Source organism: Theropithecus gelada, chromosome 1 (assembly GCF_003255815.1).
Source record: "Theropithecus gelada isolate Dixy chromosome 1, Tgel_1.0, whole genome shotgun sequence".
NCBI lineage: Eukaryota > Metazoa > Chordata > Mammalia > Primates > Cercopithecidae > Theropithecus > Theropithecus gelada.
The window spans coordinates 76788165-76814071 of NC_037668.1; the positions used below are offsets into that span (position 1 = coordinate 76788165).

The 25907-nt window shown below is 39.2% G+C and overlaps 1 protein-coding gene across 1 annotated transcript in view; it reads right to left on the reverse strand.

The window, feature by feature from the left end:
- The window catches only part of AGBL4 (ATP/GTP binding protein like 4), a 1451937-nt gene that overhangs the window by 328181 nt on the left and 1097849 nt on the right, over positions 1-25907 (reverse strand). The window contains exon 5 of the mRNA XM_025357747.1: positions 13645-13684. Coding sequence (XP_025213532.1) covers positions 13645-13684 — 40 coding nt within the window. The remainder of the gene's footprint in view (positions 1-13644; positions 13685-25907) is intronic.

The following is a 25907-nucleotide window of genomic DNA, read 5'->3' on the forward strand; positions in this document are numbered from 1 at the left end:
CTAAAATTATATGAGCTCTCATCTCCTCTCAAACCTCATTGTGCAGAAGGCCTAGTGTTATCAACAGAGCTCCTGTTCTAGCCTCTAACATGCATTACATTTACATGTTAATAATAAAATCCTAGGGGATTTATTGTCATGATTACCTCACTTAATCTCTATTTCATCCCTATGAAATAGGTGCCACCATTCATATTTGATGAAAAACTAAGCCCCAAGGCAGTTTAAAGTCTTTCATAAGGACAGGGAGCTAAGTAGTGGCAGAATCAACATAGGAATCCAGGCCTGCCTGGTTCCAAATCTTTGACTCCATGATCTTGATTCACAGATAAGGCTGGCATCCTGCTCCATATCTGTTAATCATACATCCTGCTCCATATCTGTTAATCATAGCTCCTAGTCTCTGTGGTCTGCTCTTCCCCAGGGCTTGCTGCTTGCTCTCAAGATCCTTGGTCACTGGTATGGGTCTGGCTTTCATCAGAAAAGCCCTCCTTAAGTCCAAGCTATTACATCCATCTATGATAAGTCCCTTCACTGCCCAGAGATTCTAGATGTGGAGCCTCTAGTAGGCTTAATCTTTTGGATAAAAGGGTGAAGCAGAACAGATCCATGTTTGTTCTGCTCTCAGGCTTTATAATTCATATACTTGGCTTAAAATGGCCACAGAGATAGTCACTGCAAAATTTCAATATTGCAAAATTTGGACCATTTCTGAGTAATGTCAGGCCTCAGTTTATCCTCCAATTTCAGGGGTGGTATTTATCTCAGCCAATCAGCACAACAGATTTACTTGGACACATATACTTGTTCAAAGATGGGTTCATTATGACTCAATCACAGAATGAGAAGCAATCAAAAATTCTGCTAGGACTTCTGAGTGAGTGTCTTGTTTTTCCTAGGACTAGAATTTGGGAGAATGTAAAGTCTGCAGCTGCTACAGCCATCGTGAGACCACATGTGGCCTGAGAAGGGTGTCAACACTGAGAAAGTTGAGTTAAGAGAAGGAGAAAAGCAGATTGGGTCCTTTGAGCCCTGTATCAAGATGCACAAGATGTCAGATTTATTTGTGGATTATTCATTTACATGAACCAATGAGTTCTCTATTTTTGCTTAAGCTAATTTAGGCTGGGACTGAAGAATCCTACTTATATAGTCCCTGTGCCTTAATTTAATTTAGCTTTTGTGTCTTGAATTCAAGTTCCTCTATACCTGAGGCCTGCCTTCAGCCTAATAGTGAAGGTCTTACCAGTTCTTTCCTGACCTGATCTCCCTCATGATGATCAGCTATGGTGCCTTGTGATGCCCTACCTTCCCAGAACTCAGTCCATTCAACTGGATGTTCCAAAATAGGACCCCTGATCCTTTCCCATAAATCCCTTCACTGGAGCCCTGGAATAATGGCATCCTCCACAGATTTCTCAGGACAAATACCTTAGGAACATACTAATTAGTTTGTCTCTCAGAGACCACAAGCACAGGTACGCTTCTCCTTGCCTTTATGTATTTCTCAAATTCTGAAGCTTGTTTATTCAGATTTAATTAATCTTCCGAGTAATACCAATGTGTTGTTTTCTGTTGTTGACATGAGAGATGGAGTTTTTGGGGGATGGAGGTGGTAGTATTAATTGGTACAACCTTTCTGGAAAATGAGTTGGCAATCAGGCCCAATAATTCCTTAAACATATTAATGGTCTTTGACCCCAAAATTCCATTTCTAAAATATCCAGCAAAAAACTAATATAAAAAAAGTAAAAAGCTTTTCTCACAAATAAATTTATGGTAGAGTTATTTATAAGGGCAAAACATCTGGAAACAACATAATGCACAACAATAGAACTTTTTTTTTTTGCAAATAAGGCTACAGATACAAATTGGAACATACTAGAGACTTTAAGAATAAATATACTTTCAAAATGCTCACAAAATTCTCATGTATCTGGTAATTCCATCCCTAGTCATCTATTTTAGGATAATAAACCAAAATATAGACAAAAAACATATATGCAGATTGAGAAATTATTCATAAGGTAGAGAAACTAGAATCAAGTTAAATATCCAACATTATTGACATGGGAAAATATTTCTGCTGTAATATTAAGTGAAAAATCAGTATAAAATTTTATATTCTATATGATCTCAACTATGTAAAACAAAATTATACATGCATAGAAAAAAAGCAAAGAAGTAAATGTGTTAAAATATTAAGTAATCATTGCTTCTGGGAGATAACTGATATTTTCATCATTATAAATTTTCTATGTTTCTCTAAATTTGTACCATAAGTATGTGCAATTTTTTAATAGAGAAAGTGATGATAAAAAGATGGTAAGTGTGTAAACTACACAGCAACATGGAGATTGTTTATGAAATAATGTTAAGTGAAAAAAGATGTATATAAAACTTACTGTGATTGCAATTATGTAAATATGTTTCTGCATATAGACAAGAACTAAAAGGGAAAATGTATAAATAGAATTCGATTTTGTATTGTGGTAAGGTTGTGGGATTAGGAGTAATTTATTTTTCTTCTCTAAAGATGATTTTAAAGCTGTTTTGGTGATGTGTACGCAGTTTTTGAAACAGTCCCTCTGCTGTTAGACTACTATACTGCTAGACTGACTCTGCAGGTCTCATACTGGCTCTGAAAATGGCCATAAGGCAGTATCTAGTTTGGCCTTTCTTGTTCCTTTAGTCTCAGAAGGGCTGAGTTCGAATCACAGGAGACTTTAATTAGAGACAAAGCCCAAAGTTGTCATGTACTGACAAGCAGGATCAGTACATCACCATCTAAAATAGGTATTGCTTTAACATGGTTAAGAGGGGATAAACAACTTTGCGAATACTTGCAGTAAGGAATAAATCTAGCTATGTTTTTTTTCTGGAGGTTTCTATCATATTTTAGGAAATCAATTGTATCTTCAGAACACATCCTCATTAGTGGAAAAAACCCAGTGACTATCATGTCCCTGACATTCTAGGCTTTCTTTATGCCTAGCAAAGTGGGTCAGCTTGAATTCTGTCTGGGGAAGAGGACTGAAAGGGATAATATCACAGATGAAGCTATATTTCTATGCAGCAGTGAAAAAGACAAAGGATTTAGAATCAGATCTAGATTTAAATCTTGATTCCATTATTTATTAATTGTGTTCATGTGGACAGTTCATGTAATCTCATAGCAGTTTGTTTTGCTTCTCTGCAAAACAGGAAAGATAACTGCCTTATGGTATAACAGGGAGATTTATGGGGAAAATATATATAAAGAACTTAACCTAGCTCTGACTCTGAGTAGACATTTCCTAAATGCTTTTCCTTTAGTTTACAGCATCAAATATCTATAACAATTTGGCAAGATTGACAAGATAATTCCATAGAGAAAGAATAGTCTTCTCAACAAATAATTCTGTGAAAACTGGATAGCCACATGCAAAAGAGTAAAATTGGACTCCTACCTTACATAATATAAAAACATTAACTCAAAATGGATCAAATACCTAAATGTAAGAGATAAAGCTATACAATTCTTAGAAGAGAGCATAGATATGGGCAGGAGAATGGCATGAACCCGGGAGACGGAGCTTGCAGTGAGCCAAGATCGCACCACTGCACTGCAGCCTGGATGACAGAGCAACACTCTGTCTAAAAAAAAAAAAGAGAGAGAGAAGAGGGCATAGGAGTACATTTTGAACCTTGAGTTAAACAGTGGTTTCTTAGATATGGTATAAAAAGCATAAACAACAAAAGGAAAAATGGATAAACTTCATCAAGATTAAACTTTTTGCTTCAAAGAACAACAATAAAGAAGTGAAAGACAGCACATAAAAAGGTGAGAAAATATTTACAAATCATACATCTGATAAAACAGTATCCAGAATATATATCTGAAAACCTCTCAGATGCAATAAAAAGACAAATACAGTCCAATAAAAAATGGGTAAAGGCAAATAATTAGACATTTCTCCATAGAAGTAATACAAAGGGCCCATAAGCACATGAAAATACATTTGTTATCATTAGACATTTTAAAAAATGCAAATTAAAGCCACAATGAGATACCACTTTATACCCTTTAGGATTTTTGTAATAAAAAGATAGATAATAACAAGTGTTGGAGAGGATGTGGAGAAACTGGAGCTGTCCTCCACTGCTGATGGGAATATAAAAGGTGCAATGATTTTGTCAAGCAGTTTGGCAGTTTCTCAAAATCTTTATTGTAAAGTTTACCATACGACCAGCAATTCCATTCCTAGGTACATATCCAAGATAATTAAAAACATCTGCCCACACGAAAACGTTTATACAAAGGTTCATAGCAACCTATTTGTAAAATCCCCAAATGGAAACATCCCAAATGTCCAATGACAGATGAATGAAAAAATAAATTGTGGTGTATCTAATGTAATACTATTTGGCAGGAAAAAGGAATGAAGTCTGCTGATACATGCTACAACACGAGTGAACCTTGAAAACACTGTGGTAAGTGAAAAAAGCCAGTAACAAAAGGCCATATATGGTATGACTTGATTTATATAAAATGTCCATAATAGGCAAATCCATAGAGACAGAAAGTTATAACAGTGGTTTCCAGGGGTTGGGGAAAGGAGAAATTGAGAGTGACTGCTAGTTGGTATGGAGTTTATGTTCGGGGTCATGACAATGTTCTGGAACTAGGTAGTGGTAGGTAATGGTTGCACAACTTTGTAAATATGCTGAAAACCACTAAATTATCACTTTAATAAGGATTTTATGGCATGTGAATTATATCTCAATAAAGCTGTTATTAAAAAAAAGCTATGATCAGCACTTTTAACTTGATGGTGGGAATATAAAAATCTTTCTAAAAGTATGATAAAGTATATTAGTCATTGCAAAATATTCATGTCATCCTCATTGCAGCACACTTTCCTGCGGGAAGATTGCACATATCTACCCATTTGAATGTCATATGTATGTCATATGACCATACATTCAAATCCTTGCTTTGATCAAGGAAATTTTGGCAGAAGTGACCCCTTCTAGGAGTTTTTAAGGGGAGAGGCATGGCTCCCCATTCCTCCCTTTTCCCTCTGTCACAATGACTAACATGGCCAATGCTAGTGCTTCCCCACAATCCAACCTATTCTCCCAGCTTAGTATTTCTGGATGTGTTGAATAACTTCCAATTGGTGACACCTGCAAATCTATCCTGAAGGTTTTCTCTGACCATTGGAATCCGGTCATTGCATACACTGAGCAGATCAGAAGTGTCAGGGAATTAACACCTCCACCCTCTCTCCTGCTCCTTTGTCCCTGAGAAGTATAACTATGTAGCTGATTTTCCACACTGGTTCCATGGGCTCTCCGGTGGCATTAAGTCCCAGTTGCTCTCTGTGGTAGCTTGCTTGATAATGAATCTTTCTTGGCTTTCTTTCTTTTCCTGTCTCACTTCCTCACTCCCCTACCAATGTCTCTGGGATCACTTCCAATTTGTACTAAAGTCTTTGTCTAAAGGTCTGCTTCTTAGTGAACCCCAACTAAGATACCCAGTGATATTACAAATAGAGGATGCCTGGTTGGCCTGGTTGCTAGAACACAAAAGATACAAAGCATAACTGGCTGCAATCCACAAAGGACATGTACCAAAAGTGAAAAATAAGGCTTTGCTTTGTAAGCTTTTGCAATTTGATATAATTGTTACTTCAGTGTCACAACTAGTGAATGACGTATACCTCTCCTCAGTAATTCTTAGTCTAGGAATTTTTCCTAAAGAAATAGTTAGAGATATAGACCAAAATCTTTATATAGGAATGCTCACCATGGTGTTATTTGCAATTAAATAATTGGAGTCAACAACAATAATAATATACAACAATAGGGGAATTAAAAATATAATAGAATGCTTTTTAGCCATATAAGATTCCCTCTTAGAGAATATTAAATAATACTGGAAGATGCTCACACTATATTCAAATAAAAATAGTTTATATGGTATCATTCAAATTTCATTTTCAAAATTATATCTACAGCTCTGTATACATGGGCAAAAAATAGGTCTCTCTCCTCAGTCTGGTGGTAAGGATTTTACTTGGACAGGAAAAGAATACAGTACTTCCTCATATTGCCTCTTCTACTGAAGAGGTTATAGAAAAATCAACTTTCTAAAAAGTAAAGAAGAACTTATAGTTGAACTTCTGGGTCAAATGACTAAATAAGTTCATGTTTCAATAAGCCCATTTATTCCCATCAAGTAGTAATATTGGACAATATGTGAAAAAAGAAATGAAACTATATTGTTGGGCTCCACTGTGGGAGACATCTCCACAAAGCTCAAATGTACAGAAATGCAAAAGGGTAAGTGGTTCTGGGGCTACTGGCTAGCTGAAATCTGAATGTAGAAGAAGGCAGTAGCAGTCGGACATTTGCCTCCTATGGGATAAGGGAGATTAAAAGTACACTATAGAAGATGGGAATCAGAGATAAGCTTCTGCTTAGAGCAAGGATGTTGGGTGGGGCTCTCCTGTCATGAAAGGAGCCTAGAAAAAAAGGCTTCTGCATAACTTTTGGGAGATAGCTCTCATGCATTGTAGGTATAGAGAGGTGAGACTCAGGAACCAGACACAATGGTTCTGTTAACATTTTGTCATTGAATCCGCAATATAGTCAATATTCCCCAGGTCCTATACTGAAGATGTGGGTAGAGGCAACTGCAAAAACCATCACATAGGGAGATGTGAACACAGTGGGAGTTAGAGGGGTGAGAAAAGAGAAAACCAGAAAATTTTCTTCTCAAAGTGATCTTACAAATTAAAATTTCAAAACACATGAAGAAATCGAATGCTAAAAATGATATTAAACAAAATCAACAATTGGAACTTGAATTTCCTCAGATGAAACTTATTTTATGGAACAAAGATTTTAAAATAAGCATATTGAGGATGTTCAAAGAAACAAATGAAGACATTAAAACTGAACAAGAAATTATGAAACAGAACAGGCAGAAATAAAACAAGAACAGGTGGATATGAATAAAATTAGAAATCTTGGAAATGAAAAAACATAGTCATTGAAATATTGAAAGAGACAGAAAAAATCTAGACTAGACATTGTCAAAAGTGAATTTATAAATGCAAGTTACTTACAGTGCAGTAAGACAAAAACAGTAAAAGTTATGAAAAATCAATTGAGAACCATGGCGGGCTACTTAATAGGATCTAGCATTTGTCCAGTAGAAATTGTTGAAGAGAGTCAAAGGAATAAAGGATAAAAGCAGTGTTTGAAGAGTTAATTTGCCAATAATTTCCCTAAATTAAAGAAAGACATAGAATCTTAGGTGAAAAGTATACTCAGAGTATCAAGCAGGATAAATAAAAATAAATTCACACTTAGACCCAACAAAGTGAAAAGGCAAAACATTCAAATTAAAAAATGATATTGAAACCTACCCAAGAAAAAATAGGTTACCAAAACAATCATACGATGGCAGACTTCTCATCAGCAACTATGGATGCCAGAAGACAATGAAAAAATAGGCATACTTCTCCACTGTGAATTTGACTGCTGTTGCATCCTCTATATGGGAACGCAAAACAGGCTTTCCCAGGGACTTTCCAGACCTTACACCATAATGCAACAACTATCATCTATAAGTCTTGGTACTCATGAATATTTTCAACTCCAAATAGATCAGTTTCATTCTGACACCCAATGACTGTGCCTCCTTTCAGCAGGGAGTAGCCAGAATGAATATGGTGACAACCAAATCCCATCAAAATGAAATGGAACTTGGCAGTGGAGAATTGATTTTAACAGTGTGCCCCCATTTTTCTAAGAGATAGTTTATTTTTCTCTCTCTGTCTCTTTTTTTCTTATTCCCCTGGTTTCCTACTTCCTACTTAGCCCTGTAGAAATGCAAATATAATCTTTTACCGCCCCTTCACCAGACACTCTCTACAGGGCAAATTTATCTAACTATGTGCCTAGAAGCTCCAACAAGGAACTCCTTCCCACCAGGAGACTGCCTTGAGAGATCACAGTTGATTCATAATCCAAAATCCCACTACAAAACTCTCTCCCACCTGGGGAGTTTTCACCCTACTGCTGCCCATGAAGGCACCAGCAGTCACCAGCTCAACTGCTCGGTAGATAAGACACCAGAGCTAGCACATGGACCTCCCCAACCTGCCTACTTCCTCCCCTGCATGCCATTCTCCTTTAAAAGTGCTACTTCTTCCCCTAAGATAGTTTTGGGATTAAAAGTCACTTTTTATTTTTATTTTTTTGAGACAAAGTCTCGCTTTGTCACCCAGGTTGGAGTGCCGTGGCGTGATCTCTGCTCACTGCAAGCTCCGCCTCCCGGGTTCACGCCATTCTCCTGCCTCAGCCTCCGGAGTAGATGGGACTACAGGCATCCACCACCATGCCCGCTAATTTTTTGTATTTTTGGTAGAGACGGGGCTTCACCGTGTTAGCCAGGATGGTCTCTATCTCCTGACCTCATGATCCACCTGCCTTGGTCTCCCAAAGTGCTGGGATTACAGGCGTGAGCCACAGTGCCCAGCCTAAAAGTCACTTTCTTTATACCAGATTTCATTTTTGTAATTGGACTCTGCAAGTGGCAAGTGACTGAACCTGCATTTTGGTTACATCACTACACATATATGTATCCCCTCAAAATGTACTGCTGTTTTGCATGTTTTTAAACTTATATAAATGGTATTATACTCCAAACAAAGAAAAAATCCTTAAAGTTCAAAGGAACATCCTCCTCAAACTCAAATTTATACCCAGCCAAGTTATCATTCCAGACAGAAGTCAAAACAAGAATATATACAGATTAAGAGGGTTACCATGGACTCTCGCTAAAATAGCTATTAAAGGATGCACTTTGGTAAGGTAACATAGGAAAGGCTTGATATACAACAAACAAAAGAATGCAAAAATTCATAAACAATGTAGGAAAAGTCAATGAGCTAATAATAATAACACATTGTTTTGCTTTTTGCAAAAAGTTTAACTTAGTCTAAACAAGAATAACTAGAAGGTGACATTGTTGAATAGGTAGTTAAAGCATGTAAGGCCCTTTCTGTGGCTAAAAGAATGCTAGAAAGTCAGAATAACTGTAGACTTTGTTGTAAGAAAATGTATAGCTAAGCACATATCCACATATAACCAGTTAAGGTTAGAAATAAAATAGATAGCATCCAAATCCACAGAGAATGCAATAAAAAAAAGTAACATATAAAAATGTTTAAAAGGCAGAAAAGAAATAAAGAAAGTGAATGATAAACAGAAAACACAAATATGGTGGTAGAAATATGTCTAAATATATTAGTTATTATAATAAATGAAAATAGATTAAATTCACCTGTCACAATATAAGGATTATTATACTGTATTTAAAAAATTTAATTGTTGCTTTCAAAAGATAAGCATGAAAGGCAAAGGCCATAAATTATTAAGACAATCTGAAAATTAGAATTTATTATAAATGAGACAGTGTTGAGTCAATGTAGAATTAAGTGTGGTAGGCCAATACAATAGTATCGAGAAGAAAATAGATTTTGTACATAGTAAAATTGATAGATGACAGATGTGTAATTGCTAATGGGTAGAAAAAGGATTGACTAGTGGTTTATGGTTCTGAGACATTGGATTATCCATATATACACAAAAAAAATTCTTATTTCATACACAAAGATCAGTCCTAAATGAGATAAGTAAAGACCCAAATGTGATGCAAAACTTGAGAAATTTTAGAAGTAAATACAGGACAATATGATCTTTAGATAGGGAGGATTTCTTAAACAAGTCACAACAGTAAAGCTTATAAAACAAGAGATCGATAAATTGAACTACATTAAAAGTTTTTAGAACCTCCCATACATCAAAATACATCATGGAAAAATTTTAAAAATACAAGCCATAGTCTGGGAGAAGATGTTTGCAATGCATATAAGTGACACAGTATTGATATTCAGAACAATAAACTCCTAAAAATCAATAAAAAGAGACAACTCAATAGAATACAGATAAAGGATATGAAAAATCAATTCTCAGAAGAAACCAAGTGGACAATAAAGATACAAAAAGATGCTCTATCTCATTAGTAATTTGGGAAACATATATTGTAATAGCAATGAGATATCATTTCATGTTCATCATGAAAACTGGCAAAATTTGTAAGTCTGACAATTTTAAGTGTTAAGGCTGCAGGGGAATGAAAACTTTCACATTCTGCTACTGGAAGAGTAAATATGTTCAATTACTTTGGAAAACAATTGATCATTATGTAGTTAATTTGAAGATGCATATAATTAATAAATTGCTTTCCCTAGAGAAATTCTCATATTCATACATAAAGAGACATGCACAAAATTGCTCTAAGCAGCATTGTTTGCATCACAAGCAGCTATAAATAACCTAAATTCTGATCAATAAAATGGATAAATTGTAATTCAATCATATATGGAATATCACACAGCAATTAAAATAAATGAGGCAGAGCTATGTGTATCACTATAAAAGAATCTCTACAATATAATCATGAGTAGGGAAAAAGTCATAGAACGACATTGATAGTGTGATACCACAGGAATTTGTAAAGTAATACCAGTTATATTTTTTGAAACACAGATAAGGAAAAACATTGAATTCATGACAGTGATTACCTGTAGGGTGAAGGGACAAAGATGTACTAGGAAGGAGTATAGAATAGTCTCAATTACATTTATGATTTTTTTCCAAAAACAGGTGACTCTGGCATATAAGGCACATGTTGATATGACAAAGCCAAGGGGTTGGCACGTGGGCAATAAATGGCTGTTCATTACGTCTCTACTCTTTTCTGCATATCAGTGTGGCGATTCCTCAAGGATCTAGAACTAGAAATACCATTTGACTCAGCCATCCCACTACTGGGGATATACCCAAAGGATTATAAGTCATGCTGCTATAAAGACACATGCACACGTATGTTCATTGCGACACTATTCACAATAGCAAAGACTTGGAACCAACCCAAATGTCCATCAGTGACAGACTGGATTAAGAAAATGTGGCACATATACACCATGGAATACTATGCAGCCATGAAAAAGGATGAGTTCGTGTCCTTTGTAGGGACATGGATACAACTGGAAACCATCATTCTCAGCAAACTATCGCAAGAACAGAAAACCAAATACTGCATGTTCTCACTCATAGGCGGGAATTGAACAATGAGATCACTTGGACACAGGAAGGGGATCATCACACACCGGGGCCTATTGTGGGGAGGGGGAGGAAGGATAGCATTAGAAGATATACGTAATGTAAATGATGAGTTAATGGGTGCAGCACACCAACATGGCACATGTATACATGTGTAACAAACCTGCATGTTGTGCACATGTACCCTAGAACTTAAAGTATAATTAAAAAAAAAAAGAAAGAAACTATTCACAATAAACAAAATAAGCCTTTAAAGAAGGTATCAAGCAGATTAAGGCATTCAAATTCCTGATCAGCATTTCAGAAGGCTCCTAATCTATGACTGGCAGCATCACACTGCAGTTCTGTTGAAGATGGTCTGGGGAGGAGTTCAGACAAGCTAGTACCTCCTATTGGCAGCCCGAGAGAGGTAGCAAGCTGACTCCTAGCTGCTGCAGCTCCTGGTGAGATGTAGAATGGGGGTGAATTTGATAGCACAAGATAGTGAATGAAAGTCCTTTTGAAATGGAATAGAGTCATCCAGATAATAGCATGATCCAATGGTGCTTCCTAAACTTTCCAAGTCATGGCACACATGGATAATATTTGTCTGACACATCTGAGTGGAAGCTACCACCTAGGGGGCTTCAGTTGCCCTAGGTCCTACCTGTGTCCCTGAGAGCTGAGTGAATTGATATCTTACAATATCACACAAGTATAGCCCATCTGCAATACACCAGTGTGCCACAACATGTCTTTTGGGATGCCCTGGCCCAGAATGTATTCTTTTCTCCTCTAAGAGGAGGGATAATAATGAACCACTCAAAACTCTAGCAGTGCTGATTTTTTTTTCTCCAGTCCCAAAGCTGTCTAAACGGAGTGTACTAAAGAGTCACAACTACTTTGCTTGAATTTGTGAAGTAGTAATTTGGAGCAGAAAGAGGTTGTAAAAAAGAAATGCACTTAACATAGCCTGAAGATTTCCCTCTAAAGCAACTGAAGACGGATCAACAACTCTCTCCAATTCACACTTAGGTATCATATCAGGGTGTGACCCGATGAAACTGAGATGTGGAAGCAGGCAATATAGACAGTGTATTGTGGAGTAGAACAGGACACAATTAAAAGCAATTAAACTGTATTGGACGTAGATAATCTCTCACCACCACCTTAGGAGGAATTGGTAGGTCATACAAGTGAGGCACTCTAGTCATGTCAGCCCATGATTTGGAATTTCTATATATGTTAATCATATATATGTTAAATGTAGATCATTCTATGGAGTAGAGTAAACTTTTTTCGAACTAGTTCTATCTTTTTTCTTCTGAAGTCTCAAGCTCAAAGAGTTCTATCAGGTATAGAACTATAGTAAGGTCACCCAAACTAGTGACTGCACCTGTAAGGTGCAGTCACTTTTCTATACCCTACTTATGTAGACAAGATAATTGCTAGGATAGTGACTGCAGAGGGCAATATCTCAGTCGCTTTGAAAGTGAGGCACTGGCCCATGGATACAGTATGGTAGGCTTAGTGGAAGGAAGGGCTGACGTAGTTCAGCCGTGCTGGTTACTAACATATTGAAACATATCCACATTTATTAGTAATTAGTCATCTCCTGAGACCCACAAACCTGCCGTATGACCACAGTGCCACAGTAGCTCCTCCTCCGGGACCCCATCTCCCCACAGTCCAGTAACCAAAGTGTTAATGCCTAGCATAGCAGATGGCTTTTAAATATTTTGAATATCACCCATGGATGAAGATAACCACCACATCAACCCTCAAATGCTCACTAACCCTGCTGGCACCATCATCCCCATGACCATAAGAGAGAACAGTATCTCTTTTTGTCCAATTTTGCCTTAAGTTTCCAAACCAGAGTAAAATACCTCTCTGAAAGAACGAAATTGCTCAGCCTCTCCTAGGCCAGATGTCAGCTATAGAGGGGAAAAAAGACCTTTTAATTCCATGGTCATGGTCACAGTTTTTTGGGGGGACCTGACCTTCCCTTAAAAGTGAGAGACAAAAGTCATCTTGACTCTCTACACAGCCAACCAAACCTGCTCACTTTTCCAGACTGGCCCAATCTTATGAGCCATCCTCCCTTCATTTCATGGCACCTTCCAAGCAGATTCTCCATTCCACATGATTCTAAAACTTATTTCTCAGACCAGGACACTTCCTTGACACCTGAGACCAGTGAGTGATTTGGAGAGAACATCACCCTAGAATATGCAGCAACATCCAGAGTATCAGCCCTGCCATCCATAGTGAAGAGGAGGCAACACAGAGCTGGCAGGGAGAAAAATCAACTGCATGTGGAGCAGAGGGTGGGGAGGAGAAGAATTGTTCATGGCACAAGAGTTCTGCTGTTCATTCAGGAAGTCAAAAAAGAAGGGCAGGAATTGCATTTGGATAGGCAACAAGGCATCATTCAGGAAATAAGGGAAAAGCCAAGGCAGAAGGGCCACACCTACTCACCAGGGCTGGTTATCGTCAGGAGGTCAAGCTGTCGTTGTTGCTGCAAAAGAAAACACACTGTGAGGGCACTGATTTGAGCCAGAGCCAAAATTGTGCTTAGCAGGTCAGGGCAGACATGCAAAGAGGATGTTTGGACATACTGCAGGGTAAATCATACTGAATGTGGTACTCACTTCCAATTCTGCAGAGAGGGTTTGTACCCTAGAGACAAAGGGGGATGAATGGGCTTTTTGTTTGTCTTTGAAAGCACAGGTGGTTAGAGCTTAGAGGTCTCTCAGTCAAATCATACCATACTTATGGCAAATGAGGCCCTGAGCAGAATGTGGCTCACCTAGAACCACAGAGAAGGTCCCTTTCCAGTTTCCCAGTTATGGGCTCATTCTTCTGTACCAGATAGCTTTAGATTTCCCTTTTCTCATACCGGCTGCACTGGTTGAGTGTCTGATATATTGGCAATGCTCTCTGCCTTGAGTGCCTGTGGTACTGCCACTCTCTAGATACTTCTATTTAACCAAGATATTTCTGGATTGGTTTCATTCTTAAGTCTGCTCATAATAGCATAACAATTTCAATTAGCGATGACCAACCATTCCTTTTCTAACTGAATCCTTATCCTTTCTCTTACCACACAATATTCACCCAGAATAATATTTGTCTAGCACACTAGGCTATAGAGATGAGGCAGCTTATGTTTGGAAGCAACTGGCCTTGGTTACCCCAAGGGCTGAGGTGATCAATATCTCAAAAGGCCCGTTCCGTATCACAGCACAGCTACTGTCCTAGACTGGATGCCATGAAAACTTAAGGGTAGAGAAGTGGGTACAGGAGGCTGCAGCTGGCAAAGTGGTGAGCAGCCCTCTCAAAGACTTGAGTCAGCGTTCCTTTAGTCCCGGTCCTCCTGCTGACCTCTTTCTCTTTCCTACACTTGATTTTTTGTAAATAATACTGGAAATCTCTGTTTCTGTTTTCTTAAAAGGGGTCCAAACAAATTCCATTTTGAGAGTCATTGCTCTAGGTTACAAATTGCAGGAGATTTCAATCATCCAGTATTTTGTGCAGCAGAGGCCTTGCCATATTTTACCTCCCCTGCATTTCCCTCTTTATCTTGCCTCTATCCAAGAATGGCTTCCTGAAATTCTGCTTAAGCAGAAAGGGGAAGGCAGAAACATTTTTAAAGTACTAACTGTAGATCAGGCACAGTACTAAGTACTTTGATGTATCATTTTTTTTTTCATACTCTTGGCACTTGTACAGGAGAGGACATGATATTTAGAGGGGAGAAACTGTCTGTCCAAGACATCTTCACTAAATGGCAGGGTCAGGATTAAAATTTAGTCAGTTCTGATTCTGGCTCTAAAGTTCAAAATACGGCAATGCATACAAATCATCTAGCATGATGCCTGGCACTTAGAAGGTTCTCAATAAAAAGATCTATGTAGTATTGATGTTGTTATTATAGAACATCTGGTCCTTGGTTTATATAAGATGCCTCTTACTTTTTCATTAATTTTACTTATTTAAAGCTCAGAGATTTGACCTGCCACGAGGTCAGGGACTCCCTCCTCAATGTCTCCACCAGGTATGAACTGCTTCTGTTTCATCTTCTTTCTTGGTAGAGAACCGACCACTTTTTTTTTTTTGGTTAGATAGCTCTACTTTGAGCAAGGTTAAAAGCTGCTTCCTGATGACACAATCACTGTTTCTAGCTACTTCAGTCCATGACAATAGTTTGGAGAGCTGAAGAAGATCTGTACTGTCTTCTCTCCAGTCTAAATATTACCAGGTCCTTTGTTCTTTACTCATAAGACCTGGTCTCAAATCTCCCTTTCCTCAGAGTCACCCTCCTTCTTCACTAACTTTGATCTGTTTCAGTCAAAATCTCTGTAAGATTTCTCTATCCCTTGCTTCAGTGACTTCTCATGTACGTAAAAGGAGCTCCAGATCCCTCCGGTGCCTTCTCAGTCACACAGACCTGTCTTCCTACCAACTTATAACTCATTCCAGTTGACATTTTCAAGCAAACAATGCAACTCTAAGATGTCACTAATCTACACAGTAAGAGCATATCCTAGCACTGATATGAAACACCCACGCATGCATGCGGGCTAGAAGGAATGCTGGAGCCAGACCTTCTTCCTTCTCTAACACGAAACCAGGCCAGTGGGACGTCTGGCTTAAGCTGCCTTTGCCAAGGTCAACCTATATGGCTTGGCACTTTCTTCATACATAAGGGAAGAATCCATCGTGTCCTTTTTAAATACACTTGACTTTGTGATGGTCACAGTTGGTGAAGATGGCCTATTTGTCTGAAATGTATTTTTTTCTAGTTAAGAAGTATTGCTAAATGGCAACTCTATGCCTAGGATTCTTTAAAGAAAAAGGGGGAGAAAACCTGACAGAGTCAGACAGGCCTGGGCTTGTGTCCTGGCTTTCCGTCTCTGGCTTCCAACTTTGCAACTCTAAAATGAGCAAGTGAGACTGAAATGCCATCAGTGACAGGGAGCCAAATGCAACCAGGTAGTGGGCTTACAGGCTCCCTCTTCTGGTGTACAACTCCCTGAGAACCTGTAGCCAGCACACTGGGGACTCAAAGGACATAGTTAGAATTTAAAAGGGAACCACATTTTCAACTATCCTCTCACATTGCAATTTTCTATGCGTGTATCAGTCTTCCTCACTAGATGAGGAGCATCTTAAGGGCCTACAACATCCATTATTAATCTTAGTAAAATCAGTACATGTCACAGAGTACCCCTCAGTAAGTATTTGCTGAACTCAACTGAACTAGTCCCCAAATCCACAGACATTATCCTTTCAAACCTCCATGCCTTTGCTTATGCTATCATTTGTCTACCATCTTGAAATCTTCCTGAAGATCTCTTCACTTCTCAAGACTTCCATGAAGTCTTCTTTGAACACCACCTCCCAAACCTAACCACCTTATCTCCCTTCCTCAGAGCAGAATCTCACGCTTTGTTCTTCCAATGCATCTTGCAAAGCATCTAGCATCCTCCTCCATGTACTGTCTTTCTCACCAGGAGAAAGTATCATGTACCGTCTTCATTGTTTGTCTTTCTCACTGATCCTACTTGAGGACAGTGCTGTGTCATTTCACCTGTGTACCCCTAGTTCCCTGAACAAAGGTCTGGAAGGAATGTTTGATGTCATCTAGCTCAAATAAATGTTTCATCTATGCTGTTACTCCTCTGCAGTAACCCGGTTGATTAGGAATTAATCAGCATGGAGAGTAAACATGCTCTTTCTTTTCCAAGACTTTTTCCCCTGCTACATCTTTGGGGTCTCTTGCCTTTAAGATTTTGCTCCTGCCATTTCTGTAGCCAGGAATACTGTCAATCCATCTCCTCTGGGAGGGTTTCCTTTCTTTACTCTTGCCTGGAGGATTACTCTGTTTCCGGACGCCTACAGCTCCTACTGTTGGTACCACCTCTGTGGTGATAAATTAACACTAACCTGGTGATAAGCCCCTTTAACCTACAGATCACTGACATATGTGTGCACCACCTAGTGGCACAAGCAGATAAGCGTAGGCTGTTTTAACCTCTAGCTCTTAAAATAGAATTGCAAAACCTGCATGTTCTATATGCAAACGAAAACAAAAGTGTATGTTCCAGAATGACTCTGCAACAATTTTTAGCTAAGAAACTGGAATGTTTAAATAATTCCCTCAAAGTCATTCAAAAATAAAAGGACTGAAATGACAGTGAAAATTTTCCTTACTAGTCTAGCAGGCACAATCATTTGAGATTGCCAGTGAAAACTGTGTGGCATTTGTAAAAATAGAGCACATGGTTTATAGAATTTCACCAATAATGCACAATCAGTTATATACAGACAGGGGTACGTTGGACATAAAGAATTACCAAATTATTATAATTGGTTGCCAACTGAGAGAGATAAGAGACTTTAATATGGATGGTAGGATAGGGAGGAAATGAAGCCAGTAAGGTCGGTGGCAAATTTAACAGGCAGGCAGGGCCTGATGACTCTTGAACCACTTGCTGACCAAAAGCTACAGTCTAAGGAAGGCAGAGCCTTCACATGTGTAGTAGTGGTTGTGTGTGTGTGTTTGTATGTGTGTGTGTGTTTGGGGTCAGAGTGAGGACATTCATCTCAGACAAAAGAATTCCACATTTGGATGGAGGGGAATGTATCCAAGTGTGCCTGTGTGGGATTCTACGGACTGCTGAAGGAATGTGGGTATGCCAGTGTTGGGTCAATCAGGAGTAGATATATGGACTCCTGGCTGTGTATGACTCCTGCATCCAGCCTTCCCTCATAAACATGGTACCCCATGGACATTCAGAAATTCAAAAATTTCTTTGCTTAACCATTGTGTGGTGAATGCTGAGTATGACCTCATAAGGACAATGCAGGGTGGGGATTCTAAGGTCAACAGGAGTAACCTCTAAATTGGGTATCCAGGGATTGCCAGAGTATCTGTAGTGGATGCTTAAGGAATTGTCCACCAGCACCCTTGCTCCAGGAGTTATCCATTATTCCCCCATGCATCGAGTGAATGCTGTTACATTAGTACCATGTCACCCCACCTCTAGTCACAGTGGACTTCTTCAAAGGTGGAAGTCCTAAAAGCTGGGCTAATTAGACACCTTACCCAAGAACTTTGGACCTTTTCTGGATTCAATTATTCTTCTGAAAATTATAGTTGTCCTAATTTAAGAACCTATCTTTACAATTTTCATAATTATGAAAATCACACATGCTGATTTTTGTCATTTTCCAAATTTCCAGAAAATTCAGAGTAAAAGTAGAAAAATTACTTTGAGTCAACTGCAAGCAAGAACTGGGAATATTTCCAGAAAATTCAGAGTAAAAGTGAAAAGTAATGAAATCCTACCACTGAAAGAGAATCATAGTTAATATTTTGGTGTATTTTCTTATCATCTTTCTCACTATGTATATACATTTAATGATATTGTGTTTATATATAATAAATGAAGTACAATTCTAATCTTGTGCAACATTATGTTCATATAATTTTTCATCCCAGGCTGCATCTTTATTTTGAAGTAGGAGAGTGTAAATCACATATATTTATGGTCATAGCTAATACATTTGATCTTACAGCTGTGATTTTGTTTGTAATCTTTTTCTTTTCAGGGAAGGTAGCATTAATCAACAAGATACCAATAGGATAAACACTTGCTTATTTTGTCACAAGGAGCCAGTTTGAAAAGCCCAGCTACTGCAGCCTACCAATATAGATAAAGGCTTCTGAATCTGGGAGACTCTTCAGGCAATATTCAACTTAGAAGATACTCTTATTTTTTCATATCTGAAGCCCCTATGACTGCAGTTACAGAGAGCATTGAAAAACAAAAAGCAAAAACAACAACAACAACAACAACAAAACACAAAGCATTCTGAAGAGTGCTCGATTCAAAATCAGACAGACAAAGGTGAATTCTGATTCTATAACCTCTGAGCTCTGTTATCCTAGGCAAGTTACTTAAGCTAGCTGGCAATGAGGTACTCAGCCATAAAAAGAGAGTGTACACCAACCTCCAGGGGACTAACAGGAAGGAGAAGCAAAGAGAAAAAGGAAGAATCACTCTAAACTGGGGAGCAAGAGGCAGAACGGGGGAATGCACTGGTTGAATACTAGGATTTCTGAGTGCTGGCTACAGCTCTGTGTCACCTCAGGCTGAGCCTTTGGGCTTCTCCCTATCTGGTACCTAGCCCTTTAAGACTCTTAAAGATCTCCCAGCTCTAGTCTTCTCTCCTCCAGGTCATCCTCCACACTGCAGCTGGAGTGAGCTTTCTAGAATGCATGTCTTAAAACTCATCAGGAGTCCTATAAGACAAAGTCTTAGCCTTAGGTGGCTATTGAAAGACTTGTATAACCTGGCTTCTGCCTTCCATTTCTTGTCCTCCCAGACTCTGAGCTCCAGCTATGATCAACCACTTCTGGCTGCCAGATTTGCTGTGCTTTCATCATTTGCCTTTGCATATGCTATTGCCCCTAATTGAAACAACAATCCCATACCCAAACTAGTGAGGAATTGTCTAACTACTTCCTGCTTGTTATTTGGCTCTTAACTCATGCCACCTCTGCTGTAAAGCATTGCTTAACTTGCCAAGGCTGTGCTAGATCAGGTCCTTCCCCTGTCCTTCCTCATCAGAGCACCATCACATTGTATTTCCGAGACCGCCTCACTCCTCCATCGTCTCTAGTGGTTGTGTGAGTTTCCGGAAGGCAGGGGCTATGCCCTGTTTATTTCTCTCCTCTCAAGGACTACCCTAGCACCTGACCAACAGATAGTGCTCAATTCAGATTTGGTGATTACTTGCTCCCAGGATGACAACTAAACAGAGTCCCACTGAATTGGTCACCAAAAGAGGTCTTTAGCTTTAGCCCTTGTCTTCTAATAGGCACACATCAACATACCCATACAACACTCACGCACTGCCCCCATAATTTTTGTGAAAACTCTGTTTCTGTCTTGAGGACCCAGGAATTGGGCCACAGAGAATTTGGCCTTCTTCATCTTGATGGGTAGTTACGAGTCTATGGTTAAAAATGGACTTTTCGTTTTGGTCACGACTGCATTGCAATTACCTCCCAGAATGAGAAGGGACGTGTTGTTCCGGGAGCTCAGTGGCTGGTTTGATGTGTGGGGTTCTGCGTGGTAGAAGAGAATAGTCACTGATTATGTGTTCTGTTTTGCTTTCTGTGTTTTGTGCAAGATAGCTATTTGGAGAAAAGTCAGTCTTTCACGGCATAGACTGGAGATGATTTAAATAAGAGCACCAGTAATCCCCAGGCATTCTCCTGTCGCTCCAGAAGCCAGCCATCAGGGGGAGGACGTGGGGATCAACACTCTCCAGAAACAGGGGCCACAGGGACATAGGCACACATTTGGCTTCAGGGCTCAAGCCCTTTCCTTTCCTGTAACCCCTCCTTTCTCTGCTCAGTTCATTCCCTCCCCGAGTCATAGTAACTTTCTAGGCATCTAGGGATCCCATGCCCTCTCCCTGCCCTATCCCCAAGCGTAGCCTGCTTCCTGGATATATTTTATGTGGGACAGGCCTCTCTTCAAACTCACTGCTTCTAATCTCTCTTACTCCAATCTAGCCTCTTCACTGGCTATAGGACTGATCATTCTAAAATTAAATTTGCTCTTTTCTTTGAAAAATTTAATGATTCCTGTTGCATTTTTGGGAAAGACTAGATTTCTTAGTTTGACATTCAAGGAGGGTGCCAAAAATCTCCACGAGTTGTATGTGTTATTTGAAAAAACAGTTTGTACATTATAATATTTACATCCAAATATTACATACTTGGAAAACAAACCAAAAATACCTATTATTTTCAGAACCAAGTTTCAGACAATAAAGTGGGGCCTGTAATTATGTCAGTCAGTGTGATATGTAGCAGACTGATTCTCATCTGGCTGGAGGAAGGAGTGGGGAGGGGCCTATTGCTTCTGTGAGGAAAGAGAGCAGGGATCATCGAAATTTGGGAAACAGTATCTCAAGGCCCTGAGCTCATGCCCACCCCCAAGCCTTCCAGATGCATGACCATTCTGTGCACCACCACCTTACCTGCTTCCAACCTTGGCTCCTGCCCTTGACAAGATCTTCTTTCTACCTCTCCTTTTGCTGAACAACTGATGGGCAACATGGCTTTCCCAGATAACACCTTGCCTCCACTCCATGACTCTCCATCTATTTATTTGTTCATTCAACAAATACCAATGAAGCTTTTGCTATGTATGTACCAGGCATCTTGCCGGGGATAGAGTGAGAAAGACACAGCCCCTGCCTTCAAAGAGCTAGCTAGACAGATAGAAGACAGATATGTTAAGCAAATAATCATACAATATGAATTTATTTTAACTGTGGTAAGTGCTCCCAAGAAAAATATGGGAAAAGGTATTCTGACAGGGGTTCAAAATATCGCTCAAGCTTTACCTTGGTCCACTGACTGATATCTGGATGCCAAACCTGATCACCTTTCAACCTCACTGCCTTCAAGGGAAACATGAACAGTGGCCGAGGCTCACCCTCCCTTTCCAGGACCTACCCTCATCAGAATAATAAAAAATGCTTTAGCGTTTTACTCAGAGAGAGAGTGGACAAGAGTGGATATCACTCAAGGCTGAAATAAAATCCCACAACTAGGGGTTATAACCCAGTGGGAAGCAGAGTGGGGTAGCAAACAAAACCTGGGCTGCACATGTGGGATTGCTTCAATATATTTTCCAGTGTAGTTTCTGCTCCTGTAACTTTCTTTTATTGGAAAATTCAGGCGTGCAAATGTCTTTCATCCCCAGGGCAACTTAAAGGAGCATCGTAGTTCAGCCTCTGGCGGCCTGCACAAAAGCAGGGCAAGTGGAAATAGAGAGGAGCATATACAACTGCAAAGACAATTTGCAAGTAGAATTAATAGCTGCCGTGGCTGAAGCAGCTGCCATTTGCTGAGCACTTTGTATGTGCCAATCCTCACAACAGCCGTTTGAAGCAGGTATTGTTGCCCTTTTTTACAAATGAAGAAACTTGCTCAAGGTCACAGCTGCTAAGTGGAAAAACCCATACTCAAACCCATACTGATTGCCCCTGAAGCCTATGCTCCATTAGTCGTGACAGCAGTTAGTTGTGAGGGATGAGGGAAAAATCTTGGCTTATTCGCAGGTTTATAGGCAGAAAAGCAGCAAGAACTGCCGTGGGTGACACCACACACCTGGAGCAGCCTCTGCACAAGGGAGTGAAAGAAGCTACAACTCAAGTGTGATCTTTTGTACTTTTCCTCCATAGTGTTCACAATTTCAAATTCTCTATTAACTTGTGTTTATATTTGATTAATGCTATTCTCATTACACTCTAAGCTCCATGGCAAAAGGACAGTGTTTAAGTCTCCTAGCAGTGTGGGCTCTGTCTAGATATGTGTTAGGCGAGTGAATACAGAAACCTCGATCAAGTTCCTAAAGAGGACTGGATAAACAGCTGAAACCCTTACTCCTGCTGGAGAAAAATAAAACATGCCGCACCCTAAAACCTTACACCGTCAGATGGGGGTTGCGCTAGAGAACTTCACTTTCTTCTGCTCTGGAGGAAAGACCTAGGCATCAAGAGACAGCGAGAGGAAGGCTGTTCAGTCATGAGTCAGAAGATTAGAAGATTACACGCTAGGGCAGTAATTCTCTGCTTTAGCCTTACAAGGTCATGTGGGGACCTGCAAGAACAGACTAGTATTTCAAGTGACAGTAGGTTGTGCTCAAAGCTGACAAATGCCCACCCATTGCATCCATGGGCCCCACAGCATCTAGGCAGTGATTACCGAACATGTCTCATGTTACAGTTAGGTGCTTACATATTGGTCTACCTCTTCTCTCTTCATGCACCACCCTCTGCCTTCTATTCCAACATGAGGAACTGAATATTTTTCATAAATCGATAGTTTTTAATACATGTTCCCTGATAGGGCCTCGAGAAGTTTGTTGCAGATGTGATGTTTTAGCTTATTGCCAGAGCAAGTTTCATGACTATAAATTATTTTTATGTTTTGAATAAGTCACATTTCTTTTTGTGGAATCAAACTTTAGAATTAAGATATGACTTCTAGGACTTCAAATGATACTTCAGTGCTATGATTACTCTTCATTATTAAGGAAGTTAAGATGCAGCATGCATCACACACTGCTGGGATGTCACGGCAAGGGTCTTTAGAGATCCACTAGCCCAACTATTTTAAAGAAAAGTAAACTGGGGCCACAGAAGGAAAGGAATCTGCTCAAAGTCACCTGCCATATTGTTCTATACTGTTTACTTATTTCTCTCCTTCAATAGGGTAGACAAAGAGGATTTATGTCTATAACCCAGTGCCTAGAAAGGAACAAATGCCCAGAAAAACTTGTCAAAGAAAGCAAGGTAGTGAGGTGGGAAGTAGAGGAAGGGGAACCATTTAACCAGTTAGTAATTAGTTCTGAATTCCAAAGTCATGTTATTTGATTCAAGCTGTTTTAACTGAAGATTTACCAACAGTGCCTCCTTTTAGACATGGTAATTAATGTAGATACAGTAAAAGGAAAGAAACCTAGGTTGGCGATGAGGCCCTAGCTACGTTCTGTCTGCAAGAATGGGTCTGTTATGCTTGACATAGTCTTAAGGCTATCAGGAAATCTCTCTGAAACACCACATTCTGTTGTTTCTTTACATATTTGATTATTTATAACCTACTAATTCCAAAAAAAGAATTTGAAGATCTTACAACAAAAGAAATGCAACAAAATAATGCAATTAAAGACATGGAGAAAAAAAATAAGGATAGGCAAAATTAGATGATACTAGGTACAAAGTCATGACTCACAATTCATGTCCTTAGTGTCCTTAGGAAGGGTATGCTCAGGCCTATAGGGAGGTAGGACTTGCCCCAGTTCATGTAGTGAAATACCAGCGACTGAACTGCCCCGTGTTGTTTGAATAAGGATTAGAAGCACAGAGATAGGTGAAATATGGTAGCAGAGAGAGCAATTGTGCCAGAATAAGATGCCCCAGCTCTGGTCCATAGATCAGAGCAAAAAACAGACAATCGGACAAGTCCTAGCTTACACATTCACCAGCACTGGAGCCCTTGAACAAATGACTTCATCTCTCTCTCATTTTCGCATCTCTAAAATGGGGATTAAATGGAATACAAACTGGAATATAACTTCACTCGGAAGTTTCATATTACAAGAAATATTACTATAGTAATAGGATACAATATAAAATTCTCTTTTTAAAGATAAAACATTAAAGCATGAAACCTTCAGAGTTTTTGAGAGTATCAAGGTCAGTCTCTAGTTGGGTGGAAGAGTTTGGCAGCTGTGACTTTTAAAAAGATCCTATCACACTCAAGTAAGTTTTCAATAACATGTTTTTTGGTTCCCATTCTCCTTCAGATTCAGCAATTGTACAAGTAGCTCACAGCAACTCCACATAGAACTGTGGTATAGACTGAATGAAATGGATCAGGAACACTTGGAAGCCAGGAGCTGTGTGTTCTGGCCCCAGCTTTGCCACCAACTTGGTGTAGGAATCAACAATTTACCTTCTCTGAACCTACCTCTGCCACACACTGTCTAAGTGACCATGGACAAGTCAGTTAAATACTTTGAAATGGGTTTAACAAAACTCACCTATGAGTAGAGCAGTTAGCTAAGTGCTTGACACATAACCTCTTGGTAAATGGTATAGTCTGATAAGACTTTAATTTTTAATTCCAAGACTCCTTGTTTGGAAAGCCTTTCCTCCTGTCTTTCTTTATATATGACTTCGCTCATACATCATCACCCTCTGGAAGCTCCCTCTGTTCAGGTACCTCCTCAAGGCTCACTCAGCACCTTGTGTTACCCTTGGCCACAGATGTTATCACTGCGTATTACAATGATCTGTCTGAGTCATCTGACCGTGAGCTTTTACCAACAAGGACACTGTGATTCAGATCGGTATCTCCAGCTCCTACCACTGTACTTGGCACATAGCAGGCTCTCAGTCATGTTTGCTGAATTGCACGACACTGTGGAGTTCCTGTGAAAAATATCATGACATTCAAAATAAAACTCTGGCACTGAAAGTGATGCAACATTAATCTGTATTCCTGCCCAGCTGGAGTAATGCTTCTTCACGATATCAGAGTTATATATACTCCAGGAAGTAAAAGTGCCAGGCCATAAAAGTCTATTTTCTGCATTTGACTGGCTCTCATGGAAGCTCCATTCCATGCTGATTGACCAAGACTTTCTACAAAAAATTGCCAGCTTGATTATGGGGAAAGAATCCAGATCTAATTGTTCTTTGTAAGCCTGGGGCAGAAGGTATTGTTGCTTGAAAAATGGAACTGTCTAAATTAATTTTCCTGAAACAAACATCTTTGCCAAATAAAAGCAATGCATAATAACAACCCATAATTAAAAGCAAAATGATACCTTTTGTTACATGGAGAAAGCAATGTGTTCATTATTTAAAAAAAAAAAAGACAAAAATGTTGTTTTCTTGGATCTCCAGGGACACATCTTGAAATCTGTTGAAAGGGGTCAGTGTGTGTGTGTCTCTGTGTGTGTGTGTGTGTGTGTGTTGTGCATACAAGCATGCTTGCCTGTGTTTAGAAGTAGCATGTAATGAAAAAGATGTCTCTTTCTTTTCTTTCTTGTTATTGAAAAAGAAGTTTTGAAAAACAAGCATTGTTTATCTCTGATTTCTCAACAATGCAGCCAGAATATTCTAAAATTCCCTTACACTTT